The sequence below is a fragment of the Rhinopithecus bieti genome, unplaced genomic scaffold, assembly GCF_001698545.2.
Source record: "Rhinopithecus bieti isolate Rb0 unplaced genomic scaffold, ASM169854v2 scaffold_10548, whole genome shotgun sequence".
Taxonomy (NCBI): domain Eukaryota; kingdom Metazoa; phylum Chordata; class Mammalia; order Primates; family Cercopithecidae; genus Rhinopithecus; species Rhinopithecus bieti.
Window position 1 is genome coordinate 589952 of NW_016806834.1, and position 21079 is coordinate 611030.

Sequence of the window (21079 nt, forward strand, 5' to 3'; positions counted from 1 at the left end):
CTGTAGTCTGGGTGACACTCTGTCTCAAAAAAAAAAAAAAAAAAGCCGGGCAGGGTGGTTCATGCCTGTAATCCTAGCACTTTGGGAGGCTGAGGTGGGCAGATCACAAGGTCAGGAGATCGAGACCATCCTGGCTAACGGTGAAACCCCATTTCTACTAAAAATACAAAAAATTAGCTGGGCATGGTGGCACATGCCTGTAGTCCCAGCTACTCGGGAGGCTGAGGCAGGAGAATGGCGTGAACCCGGGAGGCGGAGCTTGCAATGAGCCGAGATCACACCACTGCACTCTAGCCTGTGCGGCAGAGCAAGACTCCGTCTCAAAAAAAAAAAACAAAAAAATAGAAAAATTAGCTGGGTGTGGTGGCAGGCACCTGTAATCCCAGCTATTCAGGAGGCTGAGGCACGAGAATCACTTGAACCTGGGAAGCGGAGGTTGCAGTGAACCCAGATCATGCCACCACACTGCCAGCCTGGGCAACAGAGCAAGACCTTGTCTCAAAAAATTCACTAAGAACCAGAACCAATTTAGGTTTAAGCTGTATGAATAAGACCCCACCTATACTATTCAAAAGAAAAGGCCCAGATTAAAATTCTAGAAACCTGAATTCTAGGAGCAGCTCTGGTAAGTAGCTCATGTAGTCTTGGAGGAATCTTTTTTTTTTTTTTTTTTTTTTTTTTTTGAGACGGAGTCTCACTCTGTCGCCCAGGCTGGAGTGCAGTGGCCGGATCTCAGCGCACTGCAAGCTCTGCCTAGTCTTGGAGGAATCTTTAAGGAGTAGATCTCCACTGTAAACTTTTTCCAAAATTTTAACGTGTTTCCTTATAGTATCTTTCCATTTCTGACAGTACTGTGACGCTCCATTGAGAGCCCTGAAGTACTTGAGGTGCTTGGAAGTAAATATAAATGTATAGTAATGTGGATGGTAGAAAAATGGCAAGTGAAATGAACTTTTTTTTAAGGATAAAGCAAGATAAACTAGAAAATCAAAAATTAACACATAAGGATGCCTCACACAGGTCTTTTAAATTTAGAGATTAGTGAGGTCTACCTATATACTACATGGCAACTATATTTTCTCACAACCACAATTCTAAAAATTTATTTTCTCAGAAAAATCTCAGTATTAGTCAGGCAGTGGTGGCTCACGCCTATAATTCCAAAGCTTTGGGAGGCCAAGGCGGGCAGATTGCTTGAGCTCAGGAGTTCGAGACCAGCCTGGCACCATGCTGAAACTCCATCTCTACCAAAAATACAAAAAAGTAGGTGTGGTGGTGTGTGCCTGTGCTCCCTGCTACTTGAGAGGCTGAGGTGGGAGGATCGCTTGAGCCCAGGGGGGCAGAGGTTGCAGTGAGTGAGCCAGGATTGCACCACTGCACTCCAGCCTGTGTGACACAGCCAGATGCTGTCTCCAAAAAAAAAAAAAGAAAAATCTCAGTACCAATTAGCAGAAAGGTTCTAGTGAAGGAACAGCTCTGGGGAGTAGTTCATGTAGTCTTGGAGGAATCTTTAAGGGACTTCCATTTATTTGATGTTTCAGATGTTGGCTGCAATGAACTCGCTGAAGCATGCTCAGCCCTGGAATTGGTGCTACCAGAGTTCCTTAGGGAACCTTTACTCTTAAGATAGAGGTCCCTGATATAAATCATAAGACTTCCTACCCTGGAAAATGAGTAATGTCTCATTCTTACCTGCAGTTTGTTACTATGTATAAAAGTCTTTTTCTTTAATATGGCTTTAAGTCTTACCTGTTTACAGCCCATTCTGATGGGTTGTCATTCTGTTAGTATAACCCAGTACTTTTCCTGGAATGCCCTCTTCTATGTTACCTATTCTGTCTGTTGAGAATCCCCCACTTGGACCAAAGCCAAGAGATCTATGTGTCTTCTCTGGTTTTCTCCACATCTATAGCACCTCAACTGAAATATATGGATAAAAACAGCCCAGCAAAGCTTCGTCTTTCTGATCTAGGGAGTTCACTGATTAGTGCTCAGTAAATGGTTAGAATAAATGAGGAAATGGTTTGGGGCATGGAGGAAGGCAAAGGGAACCAAAAATCTTTGGGTACTTTCCCTCTGTAGTTCACGTCCCTGTGACCTTTTAGTGAATTTAGCTCTGTAAGGTGTAGGTGTAGTCCCACTCCATGTCAACACACTAAATACCACCCCTGAACCCCCACCGCACACAACCCAAGAAACAGTGAACACTTGATGATTGCAACTACCCTTTATTCCTAGGATGGAAGGTGTCCTGAATTACATCCCAGGCCCCTGATTCCCAGGTGTCAAGGCTTCCAGCCCCTCAAAGCGTTGGAATAAGCACATTCAAGTAGGCTCACTGGGCAGGTGGCCAACATCCCTTTCAAGGGGATATACCATAAAGATGACATTGTCCCAGGGAGGGAGGGCAGGGTGACCTGGTCTGACCACCTCAAAGCCCATGTAGCTGAAGGCCCGCAGCAGGGCACCTGTGAAAGGATAGAACAAATGATTAGAACATGCTTTAAAACTCAATACATGTATGCCCCCAGATTTGATTTCTTCCACTAGGGAGTGGCCCTGGGAAGCAGTGTAGTGCAGGCATATAGGATGTGCTTTAGTCAAACAGACCTAGGCTCTAACGCTGGCTTTAACACTTGTTCTGTGAGTTAGTCCTTCAGAACTTCAGTTTCCCATTTATTAAATTTTCCATTTATAAATCATAGAACTTTCCTCCTCACAGAATTTAAGATTAAATGAGATGTTTCATGAAGTGCTTAACACTAGAGATTGGTGAGGTCTACTTATATACTAATACAATGATGGCATAGTAAGCTCTGAAATAGTAGCTATCACTTATGAATGGTTATTCACCATCCCTTGTCTTATATCCAACAGAGTTTGAACTCCGTGAGGCAAGAGGCTGTGGTTTTTGTAACATGTGCTCCAGGCATCTGGTTAAATATGTTCCCGTTCCTTTGGCCTTATGTCTGACCCTTTCACATTGTACGTGCTCAATATATTTGAGATCCATTTTGTCCTGCTGACCACATCCTTCGAATGGATTCTGTGTAATTTTGCCAGTGCTCCTTCAGTCTGGCCCATAACACCACCTGCAGGGGCTTCCTCAGAGTCCACTTGTAACTTGATGAAACAGAATGCTAGGCACTTTAACTTCCTTCGTGGTGGGTGGGAAGAAAAGAATCCCTGAAATGCCTGAGGGTGCATTTTTAAAGATGGGGGAAGAGGGTCTCCTATAAAGGAAAAGGAGTTATCCAGCTGCCTCAGCACGAAGAGCAAGGAAGAACAGCAGATCCCCACCTCTGTCGTTCCGATCATTCTGGAAGTTCACAAACACGGAGTCCACATTTGTCTTCTCTTCCACGTACTCCAGCGTTGCAGTCAAACTGGCAGCCACAGAAAAACAGTTAAAATGTTTGGCCAGCTCAGAATCCAGAAAGACACCTACTTGGAGCAGAAAAAATCTTATTGGTTGTTTTCTACCCTCCACCCACCCAAGCCAGGAAATGAAAGTTGTGAAACTAGTTTTGGTAGATTTTTCTCTGAAGCCAAGAGATTGCACACCACTGGATGTAAGCCACAGAAGGGGCCTGGGGAGAAACGACTACTGAGATGAACAGTTAGAAAGTACTTCCCGTTATTCAACTATTTCTGGATCTGAGTCCAACTTCCCATGGACTCTTATCCCTTGAAACCCAGATCCTGGCTTAGCTCACAGACTTGTCTGCATGCCAGGTGAATGGATTGCTTATATCTAACTCTAGAATTAGCCCTATGTACTATGACATGATAGAAGGGTGAAATCCCCTACCTGTTCCCTCCCTATTCTCCCTTCCAGGCTCAGTCACCTTTCCCGGTTGCCTTGATCCAAGGCCCGATATGGGATATCCAGGAAGAGTCGACGGTCACAGAGAAGGCCGTGCCAATGGGCGGAGGTTTGGGAGGTGAGGCGGAAGTGAAAGTCTAACTGTACTGGGTCCTGGTGGAGCAGGGGGTCAGTAGCTAGCACCGTCAAGTTCCCAGCCTGGAAAAGGAGTAAAAACGCTCCTCTAGCCTTCAAATCAGACCTCAGGCAGATTGGGGTGTGTCCGTTGAAGCAAGGTGGGCGTTGATGGGGGGCGCCTGGGAGAATCGGAGCCAAGATCTTAAAGATGCAATAATATCCTTTAGTCCTAGGAACTAATAGCCTTTGCCTATTATGGAGTTCTCCTTTATATCAAACAATCCAACTGAGGCAGTATTACTGCCTGCTGACTTCAACACAGGAGTACAATAACCATTTAGGAACTTAGAAATGTTTACATCAGAGAGGTTAGGATTTAAACAAAGCTTTATAATGTGCTTCCTTTCTCACTAATAATTTCCACTTTTTTCATTATATGGGTTTTCTCTAAATTCTTCTATTTAAAATGCCGTGATTACAACCAGGCTTGTTATTGCAATATGATATGTGGGCAAGTTCTGGATTCCAGATCCTGCGTAGCATCTAAACAGCTTTATGTCCCAGAAGTCCTATAAAGTTCGTTCTACCTTTGTCCCCACTCCCTCTTTTCTCATCCTGATTTTCACTACCATCTGTATGACCTTGATTTTATAGTCTGTGGGCCAGAATCCTTGTCTATATAACAAGTAGCTTTTACACATGCATTCCAGGGTTCCATCTACCTCTATAATTGATCTTCCAACTTGCCAATATCCCTCCTCTGCAAGGTACGCAAGCAAAGGGCTGCCCTGTCACAGCACCAGCTCACAGTTCACTTACCGAATACAGTTCTTTAAGCTGGTTGTGGTTACCCTGCTCAGTGCTTTTGCCCACCTGGAGGCCTACTAGGGACTCAGGAGCACTGGAGGCAGGAACGGGGCTGGAGTGTCAAGTCCTCCTCTTCCTTATAAGTGATGCTGGTTGGGAAGGAGACCCAAATTAGTTTATCTTGGAATCTGAGATGGGAAGACATAACTTCTAGATACACAGTACCTGGCTCTGGCATGATCTGTATTTTCTGTTGTCCAGCCTGTTTCTGTGTTCCTGGGTCAACCAGATGGAAATATTCTAAAGTTCCATGCCAGCTTTCCACCCCCTATTCTGTTGTTATTTCTTGCTATTTGGGAAATTCTTTCAAATTCTTATACTTTTTCCTTATGTTTTATATAAACAACTACAAATAGAGATGAAAACAAATACCTTTTATAACAACGAGGCAGCATCTTCTCCCGGAGGGTGATCCGGTACTTGTAACAGTAAAGGTAATAGGCGTATGGTGACCAGATTGGATAGAGGTAGTTACGTGTTTTTCCCCTCTTGATATAAGAAAGGGAGTAGACAGAGGGGCGACACCTGTTACAAGGCAGTTTTTCAGTTCAGTGCCTCCCTGTGGCAAAGTGAGGTTCACAAGTGGGTGGCAGAGGTTTAGACAACCTAGTGTCATTGTGACCCGCTGGGCACTATGACATGGACAAGGGGTCAGCCCTTATGTCACCTCAGGACTCCACTCTGCTGCTCACCTACCCTAATCCCTTATCTAAGGCTCATATTCAACTAGTATGCACGTTATGGCTGTATGAATGATTTAAAAATAGAACTTGAAGACTTCTGTACTGACTGGCCAAAAGCCCTGCCTGAGCACTTGTGCCCACCCACCCTGCTCCTCTGGGGACACTCCCCTTCCCCTAAAATCCAGCAAATAACCAGTTGGTATCTGACACTGCAGGAGTCTTCCAAGGCTCTGATCCAGTGGTGACCTGATTAGTTGGTTCCCAGTTCATACCAGTTGAGTGTTTTTTTTTTTTTTTTTGAGACGGAGTCTTGCTCTGTCGCCTGGGCTGGAGTGCAGTGGCCGGATCTCAGCTCACTGCAAGCTCTGCCTCCCAGGTTTACGCCATTCTCCTGCCTCAGCCTCCAGAGTAGCTGGGACTACAGGCGCCCACCACCTCGCCCGGCTAGTTTTTTGTATTTTTTTTTTTAGTAGAGACGGCGTTTCACAGTGTTAGCCAGGATGGTCTCGATCTCCTGACCTCGTGATCCGCCCGTCTCGGCCTCCCAAAGTGCTGGGATTACAGGCTTGAGCCACCGCGCCCGGCCCAGTTGAGTGTTTTTATTATCCCTATCCTTAATAACCCAGGGTTGCTACAGATTGTTGAATCTTACCTTGTAGGGTAGGAATTGCAAACTAAATGCCTTCAGGGGCCTTGATGGCTTATGGAAATTAGTGGAGTGGCAGGGTAGGGCTGTAGCAAAATAGGAAAGCTCACACCTTATCTAAAGGAAGTCCACACAACTCAGTTCCATCCATTTCCATGCAAGAATGCAGACTTGATGGTGCTGTATCATATGATTTTTGAACAGAAACTGGAAAGACAGTTTTGTAGTAAATTTCTCCAATTTTAAAAAATATCGACTACTAAAAAAAAAGATACATTGTAAGCAAAATTTGGTTCTGGGGCTGCCAATTTGAGACCTCTGCATATTTATCCATTCAACAAATATTTATTGAGGGTCTATTATGAGCCAGGCACTATTCTAGGTGCTTGAGATACATCAATGAACAAAACAAATCCCTGCCCTATGGAGCATATCTTCTAAAAGTTAGAAGACAAACCTAGAAAATAAACATAGTAAATTATTTAGTATGTTAGAAGGTAACTGCTATGGGGTGGGGGGAATACAGCAAGATAAAGGAAGATAAGGAAAGTGAAGGGGATGGGTCAGGGTTACAGTAACAAATAGGGTGATCTCTCATTGAAAAAAACTGACATTTAATTAAACACGTGGAGGATGTGAGGTTGTTAACCAAGCCAGCATCTGAGGATAAGAGCATCCGATGCAAAAGCAGCCAGTGCAAAAGCTCTGAGCAGGAAATGTGCCTGGTGTTTTCAAGAAACAAGGAGGCCACTGTGGGTGGAGCAGTGTAAACTACAGAGCTAATGGGGTCAGATTACGTATGGCCTTGTAGACTATTTGATGGCCTTTTTCTTTTACCTTGAGTAAAGGAGGAAGTCCTTACAAAGTTTTGGGTGGAAGAATGACATGATCTGACTTATGCTTTAAAAAAATCATTCTGGCTGCTATAAATAAGCTACAGAGAATTATAAACTGTAGAGAATTAAGGGATATCTTTTAGGGGACTATTGCAGTAATCCAGGAGAAAGTCATGTCTTATTCCAGGGTAGAGCATTGGAGGTGGTGACAAATGGTTGGATTCTGGAAATACAAGTGCTCCTTGACTTACAATAGGGCTATGTCCTGATAAACCCATCGTATGTTGAAAGTATCATAAGGTGAAAATGCATATAATACACCTACCAAACACCATAGCTTAGCCTAGCCTACCTTCAACATGCTCAGACAACTTAGCCGACAGTTGGGTAAAATCATCTAACACAAAGCCTATTTTATAATAAAGTGTTGAATATTTCATGTAACTTATTGATGTCCTACTGAGTGCACATCACCTTCACACCATCACAAACTCAAAAATTGTAAATCCAAGCCAGGGACTATCTGTCATTTAGAGGTAGAACCCACAGGATTTCCTGATGCAGTATGAGGGAAAAGAGTTAGGATGGAAAAAATGGAATTTCTGTCAACTGAGAGGAGAAAGGCTGCAAATGGGGCAGTTTTGGGGGCGGGGGGGCATAAATAAATTAGGACAGTTAACTTTGAGGTGTCCTTTAGATACATAAGAGGAAAATGACGAATAACCGTTGAATATTTGAGACGAGTTTGGGAGATGTCTAGGATGGAACTAGAAATTTGGGAGACACTGGCATATAAATGGTATTGTAAGCCACGAGACTGGATGAGATCAACAGTGACTGTATACTGAGAAGAGTAAAGGTTTAAAGACGGAGTCCCGGGGGCATTCTAAGAAGCGGGGAGAAAAGGAGAAATTAGCAGAGGAGACTGAAGAAGACTGGTGTCCCGAAGGCCACGTAAAGTGTATTTAGCAGGAAGGAGGACTGGTCAGTATGTTTAAGGGCCAGTCTTTCCATAATCTCTGCCAAACGGACCTTCCTTCATCTAGTTTTTATGGTCTTCTATCCAGTACTGAGACCCTCCCCAGAGGGAACTGTCGGGGCCCTACCATAGTTGCTTTTTGTCTATGGCTTACATAGCTTGTGATTTAGAATTCTCCTTTATTAGCTTAAATACTGCAGTGTAATGATTAAGGGTTAGGCTCCTCCTGGAGCTGGCAGTTTTCCAAGGGATCCCATCCTTTACTACTTTTAGGTAGATTTGAAGTAAGGAAAAGTGAAAGCATCATTCATTCTCCCGTCAGTATCCAGTCATCACAAAACGTCAGAATTAAAAGTTACCCCAACAACTAGAGCTAAAGCAAAGCCCACACTTTCCAGAGGAAGAGCGTCTTTTCCGGCGTCAGTCCACCTAACACTCATTCCATTATCAGTTAGTAATTCTGGGCGTCCCTCCCCTCTGCCAAAAAGAAAAAACAGGCAAGCCGCACTGCCATCTGTCCCCCAGCCGGCTCCCCATCCACCAGCTCAGCTCAGACCAAAGCCGCCCCGGCGCGCCGCAGGCAGCCCTGGCGGGGGCCTTTCCTGCCGCCCGACGCCGGGGTCCTCCCTCAGGTCTCATTCTGTGCCTGCGAACATGGCGGCGCTCGTGGTCACGGCTCCGGGCAGAGCTCTGCTACGGGCGGGCACTGAGCGGCTGCTGCGGGGAGGTATCCAGGAGCTACTGCGGCCGCGACATGAAGGGAACTCCCCTGGCCTGGCGCGCGACTTCAGCCTCTCTCAAAATCGGGTGAGGGCCGAGTCTGGGGTAGGGGGTAGATAACGCTCGAGTATTGTTCCTGGAGGCTCACTGGGACCTGGAGGGGGCCGATGTGGGGGTGGCGGGTTTTCCTTGAGGGGCTGGCGGCCGTGGTGGAGGGAGACGGTGTTCCTTGTGGAGACTAGCTCACCGTCGCTTTCCTGGCCGCCAGGGCACTGTCATCGTGGAGCGCTGGTGGAAGGTACCACTGGCCGGGGAGGGCCGGAAGCCGCGCCTGCACCGGCGACATCGCGTCTATAAGCTGGTGGAGGACACGAAGCATCGGCCCAAGGAAAACCTGGAGCTCATCCTCACGCAGTCGGTGGAGAGTAAGGCCCGGGCCGAGGCACCTCCTCTCAGGCTGGTCCGATTTGGCATCAGCTTTTTCCTGCCCGTCCCCCTCAACTGTTTGCCTTGTTTTTTCTTTGTGGAAATAATCAGCTCTATATGTGAGAAGAGCAAGCCATAAAAACTATTGTGATTGTGACATTGGTCTCCAGCATTGAAAATTAAAACATAAAGACAGCAACATCGTTAACAGTGTGTGGGGAGAGGAGCCTGACAATTTGTGCCACAGATACTGAAATCCTCTCATGGGACAACTCCTCCCTGTATACAGGGGATATTAAATTTATACATCAAGTCGTAAAGAAACTAATTAGCAGTCTCTTAAATCTTGTTCCTAGTGAATATGAATTAGCATTTCTTTTAGGAAAAATAAGCACTGTGAGAAAGTAAGAGGTGCTTCTCTCTTTGATCATTTTTTCTTTAGGGACTCCTAGATGGTTCTAATCCCCTCTCTCTGTTCTCATTGACAGATGTTGGAGTCCGGGGTGACTTGGTGTCAGTGAAGAAATCTTTGGGCCGGAATCGACTCCTTCCTCAGGGACTGGCTGTGTATGCATCCCCTGAAAACAAGAAGCTGTTGGAAGAGGAGAAATCGGTGAGCTCAAAGGAAGGACAGAGAGACTTGGAGAGATAAAACTTCTTTTCTCTCGCAGCTTCCTTCCCTTTGATATTTAACTTAAAAATGAAATAGGAACTAGAAGAACAGGAATCCAGAAGCCCAGCCAATGCCCAGCATAGGAATAGTTTGATGCTATTTAACATGGGCTTATTTTTCTCTTACTGCTTTTCGTCTTTAACTTTCTTTTCTAGCTGAGACAAGAAGGAAAATTAGAGAAGATCCAGACCAAGGCAGGTGAAGCGGTGAGTAGAAACGTAAAAAGTATTTACTGGTCACTTACAAGACTTAACAACCTCACCCTGAGAGTCTCCCTGATTCCCTTGAGGTCTCCTGATGGCAGGCAGATCCCAGAGTGGGAGAAAGGGGAAGTGTTGTGGCTGCCCCACAAAACCGGTATGAAGACCTCTTGGGAGATCCCTGATGTGTTGGGTGAAGTGCCCTAAAGTACCAAGGGAGGTCCCAATCTGGGAATCAGGGAACCCATGGAATAGTCTGAGATGAGGCCTCCACCTTCAAGGATATTTATGTACAAGTTGGAGAGAACATAGACACATGAGAAGATAATCAGTACAGGCGCCCACCACCACACCTAGCTAATTTTTGTATTTTTGGTAGAAGCGGGGTTTCGCCATGTTGGCCATGCTGGTCTCAAACTCCTGGGCTGAAGTGATCCACCCACCTTGGCCTCCCAAAGTGCTGGGATTTCAGGCGTGAGCCATCGTGCTTGGCTTGCATACCTTGTGACCATCTTCCCTCTCCTTTGACTCCAACTCATAATTCTTTTCAGACAGTGAAATTTCTAAAAAGCTGTCGCCTGGAGGTAGGAATGAAGAACAATGTCAAATGGGAGCTGAACCCTGAAATAGTTGCCCGCCACTTCTTCAAGAATGTGAGTGTTCCCAAAAACCACTCTACCCCTGAGGTGGAAGCTGCCTCTGGGAAGGAGGCCTGAGATTGACCCCTTTGTTAGGGAGGGGTGTGATCATCCAGCTGTAGTTAGGGAAAGTATTCTTGGTTGGTTTGCAGGAGTGTGGGAAGGAAATGGCTAAGGACTGAGGATGGTCACGTAGAATTTGAAGACTGGTAGGAAAAGGTGATGGTTTCCATTTGTTTCCTGTCTACCTAGGGAAATGCTGGGGATTTGTGACTTACTGGAGAATTGTTACTTTTGTGGATGAAGTGGTTTTGGCCTCAAGCCCTGTTTCTCTGTGAATCTACCTCCCTTTCTGAGAAATCAGAATTGAATTTCTCTACTACCGTCTATGAAGGTGTATGCCCTTCTCTCCCATGGAATCAGCCAGAGTAGACACCCCAGTTTTATTCATCCCTGTGCAGGAAATCCTGTAACCCTCTTTATGAGGTTACCTAGAGTGGCAGTCACGAAAACAGTTCATTTGAGCTGAGATTTTTTTTTTTTTTTTTTTCCAGCTTGGTGTTGTGGTTGCCCCACAAACATTAAAGTTACCAGAAGAGCCTATCACACGGTGGGGCGAGTATTGGTGTGAGGTGACGGTGAGTGTTTTGCATACTTTCTTTTCTTCTTTTCTTTCTCCTTTTCACCCACTTTTCTTTTTTTTCCTTTTCTTTCCCAAGACAGGGTTTTGTTTCATTGCCCAGGCTGGATTCAAACTCCTGGGTTCAAGTGATCCTCCCACCTCAGCCTCCCAGGTAGCTAGCCACCGCACCTAGCACCTGGCTCTCTCTTTTTTCTTTCTCTCTCTCTTTTTTTTTTTTTTTTTTGAGATGGAGTCTCACGCTGTTGCCCAGGCTAGAATGCAGTGGCATGATCTCAGCTCGCTGCAACCTCTACCTCCCAGGTTCAAGTGATCCTTCTGCCTCGGCCCCCCTAGTAGCTGGGATTACAAGCATATGCCACCATATCCGGCTTATTTTTGTATTTTAGTAGAGACAGGGTTTCCCCATGTTGGCCAGGCTGGCCTCAAACTCCTGACCTCAGGTGATCCATCTGCCTCAGCCTCCCAAAGTGCTGGGATTACAGGCATGAGCCACTGTGCCCAGCCCTAGCTCTCCTTTTTCTGACTGGGAGAAAAGTCAGGGTGAAAAGCTGGGATTAGGTAGTGTTAAATCTTACCTACCTGACTGATCTCTGAGAATTCCCATTGTTTTGTGTGCAGGTAAATGGGCTTGATACTATAAGAGTGCCTATGTCTGTGGTGAACTTTGAGAAGCCCAAGACCAAAAGGTATAAGTACTGGTTAGCCCAACAAACTGCCAAGAGCATGGCCCCCACCAGCCCCCAGATCTAAATCTCTCCCTCCAAGACAGCAAAGCAGAATCAGGAGCAGTGGAGCAGAAATGGGCAAGCACCTTGATCTCACTCCCAGTTCTGACCAAATACAGAATTTTAGAGAACATCTGAAGACATCAGACTGCACTGCGTATACATGTTGAATTCTTCATTTTTGCCATCTTTAACTATCGTCACTGGGGCAGTCTTGTTCCAGAAGTACCAGGCTGTAGATTTGATAAGCTAGATACAATAGACTGAAACCATCCAAAACCTGTTTAGCTTCTTCCTCCATTGGAGTTTATTGGGACAAACAGAAGAGCCAGTCATTGTCTTCAGTACTTGCCACATTCTCATCATCCAAACTGAACATTTGTATCCCAAGCAGACATAAAGAGATTATGTTCTTTTTAAGTGTTGTTTACTGGTCTTGAGTAGACGGGACAGGACATCCAACTGAGATACTTCCTTGAGCCACAGAGGTTTGCTGCTACAAAGGAAAGGAGAGTATCTTAGACCACATCCCACAGTTACTGTGGTATGAACAAATTGTGCTGAACAAGTTGATGATGTGTTTGGTCTTAACACTTACTCTTCTTAGATACATTGATGTAGTTATCAGTGTGAATAAGCACAATGGATTCTACTTCTCTAAGACCTGAATAAGGCCTAAGGGTAATTGTTGGAAAGCTGGGATGAAAGAAGCTTTAAAAGGGAACCTTGTTCCTTGAACCACCTCCCGAAATTCTGAAAAAGAAGTTAACTTAATTTACTAGACCAAGATTAAGATAGGGAGCTAGTCGTGAGGTAACTCTGGAATGGATGAATGGATGTCTTGATGGGAGATAAGGAAAGTAGATAGTTTTCTTTCTTTTTTTTTTTTTGAGACAGTCTCGCTTTGTCGCCCAGGCTGGAGTGCAGTGGCATGATCTCCGCTCACTGCAACCTTCCAGGTTCAAGTGATTCTCCTGCCTCAGCCTCCCAAGTAGCTGGGACTACAGGCATGTGCCACAGCACCCAGCTAATTTTTTATATTTTTACTAGAGACAGGGTTTCACTATATTGACCAGGCTGGTCTTAAACTCCTGACCTCATGATCCACCCGCCTCAGCCTCCCAAAGTGCTGGGATTACAGGCATGAGCCACCACGCCTGGCCTGAAAGTAAATAGTTTTCTGTAAGTTCAGAGTTTCATTAGTAGAAAAAAGAACATTCATTTTCAGGTGGATTGTGCCAAGGTCACTCAAATACAATGTGAGGTCATTCAGTTTAGGGTAGTAAATGGGATCATTGACTCCTTTGCTATCCATACTATACCAGACGTTGGTTTCTTTCCCATTTGAGCTCACCTACCACTCTGAGTCAGTTAAGCACTTCCATTCACTTTCATCCCTTCTCAGCTAATGAGAAAGTCTGTCATCAATAGTTGCACTGATAACTATAGCCAACTTCATACTTGACAGAGCTCTATAACTCAAGTCTGGCACTGGCACTATCTGAAATTTAGCATTTCTCCCCTCCCCACTTTTTTTTTTTTTAATGGGAAAATAACATTATTTCACGTTAGGGAGTAGGCAGGCATCCAGACTCAGAACCGGAATTGCTTCTTGGTGGCACTGGGGACCATGAGCATGTTGAAGTGCACCATCTTGCTCATGCTGGTGCTTACCCAACCATGATGATGTTGCTGATCTGGACATCCCTGATGCAAGGGGATGGGTGCATGAACATGTTCTTGTGCTTCTTGAAGCAACTGTACTTATACATGTAGTGGAAATAATCTTGGTGGATGATGTTAATCTTTTGCATCTTTTATCTTGGTCACCATGCAGACAGGATCCACCCTCAGATGGAGACATTACCAATGAAGGGGCTATCAGTGTAAATATAGGTGCCCTTGGCCTATATAGGTATATTGACGCCAAAACTGATTTTTTTTTTCTTTTTTTAGAGACGAGAGTTTTGCTCTCGTTGCCCAGGCTGCAGTGGCACAATCTCAGCTCACTGTAATCTCCACCTCCCGAGTTCAAGCGATTCTCCTGCCTCAGCCTCCCGAATAGCTGGGAATACAGGCGCCTGCCACCACACCCTGCTAATTTTGTATATTTTTAGTGGAGACGGGGTCTCACCATGTTGGCCAGGCTGGTATTGAACTCCTGACCTCAGGTGATCCACCCACCTCAGCCTTTCAAAGTGCTAGAGTTACAGGCATGAGCCACCATGCCCAGCCGCAGACTGATCTTATGGTCCTATAGGAACTTCTCATTGCCAGTATCTCCCAGCAGGATCCTCTTGTTTTGAAAGATGGTTGACTGCTTTTGGTAGGCACACTCAGTTTTGGATTTAACAGAACTTCCTGAAAGGTTTGAGTCTCCATTAACTTGCAGAGACCCCAGCATTTAGGAAGCGCTAATCTAGATTGAAGCAGATGCATACACTTCCATACCCCAGTTAATCCCTAGTGTGTTGGGAACACCCAGAATTAACCCCCAAACTGAAGCACAGAGTTCTGCCATCCTGTACGTGCTCCTAAGGTTTGGGGAGGACCTGGAACCTCGTCATGAGCCCCAAGCCCACTGAAATTTGCCATTTCAATGATCCCCATTCCTATCGTCCTTGAAATGGTAGGCTCATTAAACACAGCATCTCTCAACATGACCGTCATGAAGCTCTCTGAAGTTGAGCAACAAACACACATTTAATACAGCTAACCTTAAAAAGCATTTAAATACCTGCCACAGGTTGCGTTCTTGGCAAAAACACTCTGTGTTGGAGATTCATGTGCAGGAAGTTTATTGGGAGGAGTCATCTGCATCAACACCTGTTGGGGAGTAAAGGCAGTAGTATTGGGTAGAGGGAGAAATCGAGCTGATGCAGTCTTAACAAATGCCTCAGTCAACCAGGAACTCAAACTAGGATGGCTCTGCAGGATGCCCCAGTGGGACAAATAGGCTGGACCTTATCTCCCTACTTGACCAGGAAAGGGGTATGATCTTGAGTGAGTTGGCTGACTTCAGCCAAAGGCAGTCCCCGAATGGGGCACAGGTAACAGCTGTCAGCATTCTTAGCAGCTTCAGTCCTGAAGGGGAAAATATGGGCAGCACACCACAGTCAACACTACAGTCCACCCCTTGCACTGCTCAGACTGATTTGTGTCATTAGTTCTGGAATGGTTTCTTCAGGATTCTGATGGATCTCTTTCTGGGGAAACTTAAAAGAGGAAGGTCTGGGACAGGCCACAACCTCTGCTGCTGTAGCTTGAGTTTGCAACTGGCATTCACCTCCCTTCTCTACTACCCATTGTTGATCTTTCCCCAACTCCCTGAGACTTGTACCTCTGGTTCATGTGGGTTACCAGATGAAGTACCTGGCTATCATGCCCTTCTCAGGCTATGACTGCACTTGTTCATTTATCATCAAAATTGGGCAAGGAGAAACATACTCAAGTGGATGATCTGGGTGCCAAATATATTCTTCCCTGTCCCCACTGTGTAATAGCAGCCCCACCTCCTAATAATGACTCCTTTCCTTGCCTTCTTGTCTCTTGGTAGTGAGTTGGAGTAATCTGGTGCCTGCCATAGCTTAAAGTTTAGTGAGACTCAGTGTGTCCACTGGTGCAAATATTCCCCTTCTGGGAACCAGGACTTCTAAACCCTTAGAGACCAGAGTTGGGATAGAAGGCACAGTTTCTCCAATTGGATCACTGGGAGTGATGATAATGGTGGGCTGCTCCTACACCCACCCTTTGTTCCCCAGAACCATATATTTTCCTTAAGGATACACTATTCAATGGCAGTCGGTCTCGGGTATGTACTGCATCATGAAGGATGATGCCTCCTCCTTACAGGGTATCATCTCCAATCTGGTGCCTTAGCTGTGCTTTTAACAAGCACTACTGGGGGAACTACCCCTGATAATTCAACGAAGGTTCTTTTCTATTTCCCTAAGTGTAGGCCAGTCTGAGAAATAAAGGGAAAGAGTGCAAAAGAGAAATTTTAAGCTGGGTGTCTGGGGGAGACATCACATGTTGGCATTTTCCATGATGCCCCCTGAGCCGTAAAACCAGCAAGTTTTTATTATTGATTTTCAAAGGGGAGGGAGTGTATGAATAGGGTGTGGGTCTATTCATGCTTCACATGAATAGATCACATGCTTCACAAGGCAATAAAATATCACAAGGCAAATGGGGGCAGAGCACCAGGGTGAAATTAAAATTGCCAATGAAGTTTTGGGCATGCATTGTCATTGATAACATCTTATCAGGAGACAGGGTTTGAGAGCAGACAACCGGTCTGACTAAAATTTACTAGGCAGGAATTTTCTCATCCTAATAGGCCTGGTAGTGCCACGGGAAACTGGGGCTTATTTCATCCCTTATCTGCAACCGTATAAGACAGACATTCCCAGAGTGGCCATTTTAGAGACCTCGCCTAGGAACACATTCTCTTTCTCAGGGCTGTTCCTTGCTGAGAAAAAGAATTCAGCAATATTTCTCCTATTCACTTTTGTAAGAAGAGAAATATGGCTGTGTTCTCCCAGCTCTCAGGCAGTCAGACCTGATGGTTACCTCCCTTGTTCCTTGAACATCACTGTTATCCTGTTCTTATTTCAAGGTGCCCAGATTTCATATTGTTTAAACACACGTGTTTTACAAACAATGTGTGCAGTCATCACAGGGTCCTGAGGCAACATATATCCTCAGCTTATGAAGATGACAGGATTAAGAGATTAAAATAAAGACAGGCATAGGAAATCACAAGAGTATTGATTGGGGAAGTGACAAATGGACAAATGTCCATGAAATCTTCACAATTTATGTTCTGCCATGGCTTCCTCTGTTGGGGTTCCTGCCTTCCCACAAGAAAGCACTCTATCAGGGAGCAGCTTCTGCATAGTATGGTATGTGATTAAAGCCGATCCCACCATCATGTACCCAGCATTCTACCTCCTTGCTATCAAGTGGGTCTCTTGGTTTGATGCAATGCTACACAAGATTTCAGGTCAATGGATCAAAATTTTGTAAACCTTTGGATGGTGTTGCTGACCAAGGCTGTGCAGGCAGGAAAGGCAAACCGATACCCATAGTATTGTGCCCCTTCAATATAGAACACTTCTCCTTCCAAGGTAGCAAGGATCCAGTGTAATCAACTTACCACCAAGTGGCTTAATGGTTTCCTTGAGGAATGGTGACATCAGGCTAAGTGTTGGTCTCTGTTGCTGGCAAGCTGGACATTCACTGATGCAGTAGTTAGATCAGACTTGATGAGTCCATGACGTTGAACACTTGCAGTAGCTCCACCGTGGCTCCTCCATTCATGTGATCACTTTGCCAGCATTGGGGTGCCAGCAACAAAGCCTGGTTAACATTATTTGGCTAAGTCATTCCATCTGCTTGGTTGGTGCCTTTTCTGTGGTGAATGTTATCTGATGGGAAAATCCTGCAATACAAAAATCATACACTGTACACCCATTCTCAGGTAATTATGTGCCTTTTCCCCACACTTCCTCGTTTTTAATCTTCCAGTTTGTCTTCCAGGCCCATGCATCTATATATATTCTTACTTCTGGCAGGTACACAGGCCATCTCTAAGTGGGGCCATAGTGCAGCCACAGTGTATTTCCAGCTTACTTTCACCTACTGAGACAACCTGTACGTTAACCAAGCTCAGCCTTTTCCCTCTTCTGTCATCATGTCATGAGAGATTGCCGACCAATGTGGCTACAGATGTAAACTGAGAAAGAACCACCAGTGCATCAGTGGTGGGTGACAGGGGATCTGGGCACCTGCTTATGTAGCTCACTTTTGCTTTCCAGGCCTGCTTGTGCCCAATTCTTTATATACCACTTTCATTTTATGAAGGATGACTGGTAGACCCACCCAGCCTTATGACTTGTGGGTTTGACAGAACCCAGGTTATAATACATCATCACTTACCATCCCATAGGCAAGCACATTGTCTCAACTAGGACTCAGTAGCATTCCAGGAGCTCTCTTTTGAAAGGTGTATAATGCTCTGTTTCAGATGGCATGGCATTGCTCCAGCACTATAGGGGGTGTGTGACTTACTATTGGGATTTATCACTAACAGTATATGATCTTTTCTCACCACTGACACCTCTAATATAATATGGTGTCTTGTGAGCCAAGCAGCAGGGCCATTTGTACCACAGTCTTGACCTGTTACAGAGCTTTTTCCTGCTCTGGGACCTACTCAAAATTGGCAGCCTTTTGTGTCACCTGATATTTGGGTCAGAGCAACATTCCCAAGTGTGGAATATGCTAGCCACAGACCCCAAGACATTTGCAAGGCATTGTGCTTTTTAGTGGTGAGAAACATGAGATGCAAAATTTCTCCTTATCATCTTTGGAGGGAATGTCCTGGTATGCTTCAGACCACTGGCCTTTTAAAAACTTCACTGATCTGGCAAAATCCTGAATATTTGTAGGGTTCTTGCAGTACTATTTGAAGAAGATTTATCCTACCAAGGCCTCTGATATAGGCATCATTTCAGGTTCATCCTGTGCAATTACCATGATGTCATCAGTGCAGTAATGGGATGTCCTATGGAATGTCCGAATGGTCCAGGTCCCTTCAGACTATATTATGACAGAGGCAGGAGAGTTTACACAGTCCAGAGGCAAAACTGTAAATTGTATATTATTGCTCATCTCAGTGAAAGCAAGCTTTTATGATCTTCCTTTTTACAGGGATGAAAAAGGGTGCATTGTCCAGATCAATACATACCATGTAGGCTGTGTTAATCTTTTCCAGCAAACATACCACATTTGGAACAGCAGATAGAATTAGCATTATTTGTTGATTAAGATTGCAGTAATCCATACTCATTCTCCAGGATCTGTCTGGTTTTAGCAGTTGCCAGACTAGTGAATTAAATGGCAATATGATGGGCACCACCACCTCTGCATGCTTTAGGTCTTCAAGCGGGGCACTGATGTAGGTAATTTTTATTTATTATATTGGTCTGGAATGGTGGAGGCAGTCCCAGGCACTTCATGTTGGTCTTCCTCACTATGATATTTCCTACATCATACACCAAAAAAACAACCTGGTGGTTCTGCCAACTGTCAAATATGTCTATTCCAACTGTCCGTTAAGGACTTATGAAATAACCACTAGGTGAGTGTAAACCTGATAGACCTACTGAGAGTCAGACCTGGAGCTGGAATACAATTATTACCTACCCTCCACACCCTGCCACTCTGACAGAGTGGAGCTTCAGATCCTAAGGCTTCAATGTCAATGGACTCTCCAACAGTGCTTTAAATGTTTGCATAGTCCTCTTTCTCTCATGTGTGTTATGAAAATAAAAGATCTTAAGTCCCTGTGGGTTAGGACTGGGAAAATTACTACCTTATATACTTGTCATGGTGTCTCAGGGTCCTTTCTACTAGAGACATAGCTTTTTAGTAAATTGTTTCCACCTGAAAAATTGGCCCAAGAAGACTTTCACTTCTCCCAAGAAGGAAGTAAAGGAAGTACAGCTACAGAAATTGCCTTCCCACTATACAACTATGAAACCAGATAAAATTAGGAAAGAAATATTTATAGACAATGGAAAGCCGGTAGTGCAGAATTTTAACTGACAAAAGGGAAACAAAGTGAGTCACATGATTGCCTCAGCTTAGTGCCTAGAGGCAGTTTCCTGCACTACACTGTTAGGAGCAGTGCAGAGAGGGGAGCCCCAATAGAGCCAGCAGTCTCATTGAGTGGAGAAAATAGATTAGAGTTGGTGGAGAATGCGTTGGCTAGAAATTAAGAAGGAAGGCCAGGCATGGTGGCTCACATCTATAATCCTAGCATTTTGGGAGGCCGAGGCAGGCGGATCACCTGAGGTCGAGAGTTCGAGACTGGCCTGACCAACATGGAGAAACCCCATCTCTACTAAAAATACAAAATTAGCTGGGTATGGTGGCGCATGCCTGTAATCCCAACTATTCAGGAGACGGGGCAGGAGAATCGCTTGAACCCGGGAGGCAGAGGTTGTGGTCAGCCGAGATCGCACCATTGCACTCTGACCTGGGCAACAAGAACAAAACTCCATATCAAAAAAAAAAAAAAAAAAAAACAAAACCAAAAAAGAAAGAAAGAAAGAAAAAAAGAAAAGAAAGATTAAAAGGGAAAACACTAGAGACGAGGGAATGATATAGAGAGAGCTTTGGAGATCTGCCAAGAGGTCCCAGACCTCAAAACTTTGGCTGAAGACTGATATGTACGTTAATGAGGTAAAATTCTACAAGGCAGGGGGTTAAAAACAATAACAACAACAACAGAAAATGAAAGGCCAAACAATTCTCAGAACTTACACAAGACTGGGAATATTTTGTTTATGTTCCTGACAGCCCATATGAATAGATCCTATAATACGTGGGGCATCATATAGAGACTTTAAAAGGACTCAGTAGTGAACACTAGAATAAAGGTTACTCTGGAGCCACCATGCAAAGCTTGAAAGCAAGCACTGATGATCGAACTGATACCAAGCATGGCAGAACCAAGTCCAACACTCATTAGAGAAATGCAACAAAACCTAGCACTGAACAAAATCAAATTCCCAAGGTCTGACATTCAATTTAATATTATCGTACTGGATGTGGTGGCATGTACCTGTAGTCCCAGCTACTCAGGAGGCTGAGGCAGGAGGATCACTTGAGGCCAGGAGTTTGAGGCTGTAATACACTACGATCACACCCAAGAAGAGCCACTGAACTTTAGCCTGGGCAACACAGTAAGACCCCATCTCTTAAAAAAAAAAAAAAAAAGGATTATAAAAGTAGATAGGAAAATGTTACCCAGAACCAAAAGAAACAGTCCCAGAAATGTCAGAAATGGTAGAATTAGTAGACAGGACATTAAAAGAGATATAAATATGCTTTTTTTTTTTTTTGAGATGGAGTTTCACTCTTGTTGCCCAGGCTGGAGTGCAGTGATGTGATCCCAGCTCACTCCACCTCCCCGGTTCAAGTGATTCTCCTGCTTTAGCCTCCCCAGTGGCTGGGATTACAGGTGCCGGCCACCACGCCCGGCTGATTTTTTCAGTAGAGATGGGGTTATCACCATATTGTCCAGGCTGAT

The 21079-nt window shown here is 44.8% G+C and overlaps 2 protein-coding genes and 1 long non-coding RNA gene across 6 annotated transcripts in view; 1 reads left to right on the forward strand and 2 right to left on the reverse strand.

Moving 5' to 3' along the window:
• Positions 1-2212: 2212 nt before the first annotated feature.
• OAZ3 (ornithine decarboxylase antizyme 3) lies at positions 2213-5578 on the reverse strand. The gene is given in 6 exon segments (XM_017877653.1): positions 2213-2468; positions 3301-3386; positions 3849-4024; positions 4763-4837; positions 4839-4899; positions 5183-5578. Coding segments are annotated over 6 exon segments (564 nt in total). The 5' UTR covers positions 5206-5578; the 3' UTR covers positions 2213-2325.
• Positions 5579-7931: 2353 nt separating this feature from the next.
• MRPL9 (mitochondrial ribosomal protein L9) overlaps positions 7932-21079 on the forward strand; it is a 40552-nt gene continuing 27404 nt past the window's right edge. For 3 of the 4 annotated variants that reach the window (XM_017877650.1, XM_017877652.1, XM_017877649.1), the window contains exons 1-6: positions 7932-8761; positions 8943-9099; positions 9589-9713; positions 9929-9979; positions 10525-10626; positions 11166-11249. In XM_017877650.1, the coding sequence (XP_017733139.1) occupies positions 8609-8761; positions 8943-9099; positions 9589-9713; positions 9929-9979; positions 10525-10626; positions 11166-11249 (672 nt within the window). In that variant the 5' untranslated portion in view covers positions 7932-8608. Of the gene's footprint in view, positions 8762-8942; positions 9100-9588; positions 9714-9928; positions 9980-10524; positions 10627-11165; positions 11250-11872; positions 12402-21079 lie in introns of those variants that run through there. The other variant, XM_017877651.1, reaches the window with a different exon arrangement.
• LOC108533223 (uncharacterized) lies at positions 12405-19825 on the reverse strand. The gene is made up of 3 exons (XR_001886688.1): positions 17138-19825; positions 14717-14805; positions 12405-12475 (listed from the first exon to the last, which is right to left on the reverse strand). It is a non-coding gene; the product is annotated as an uncharacterized LOC108533223 (long non-coding RNA).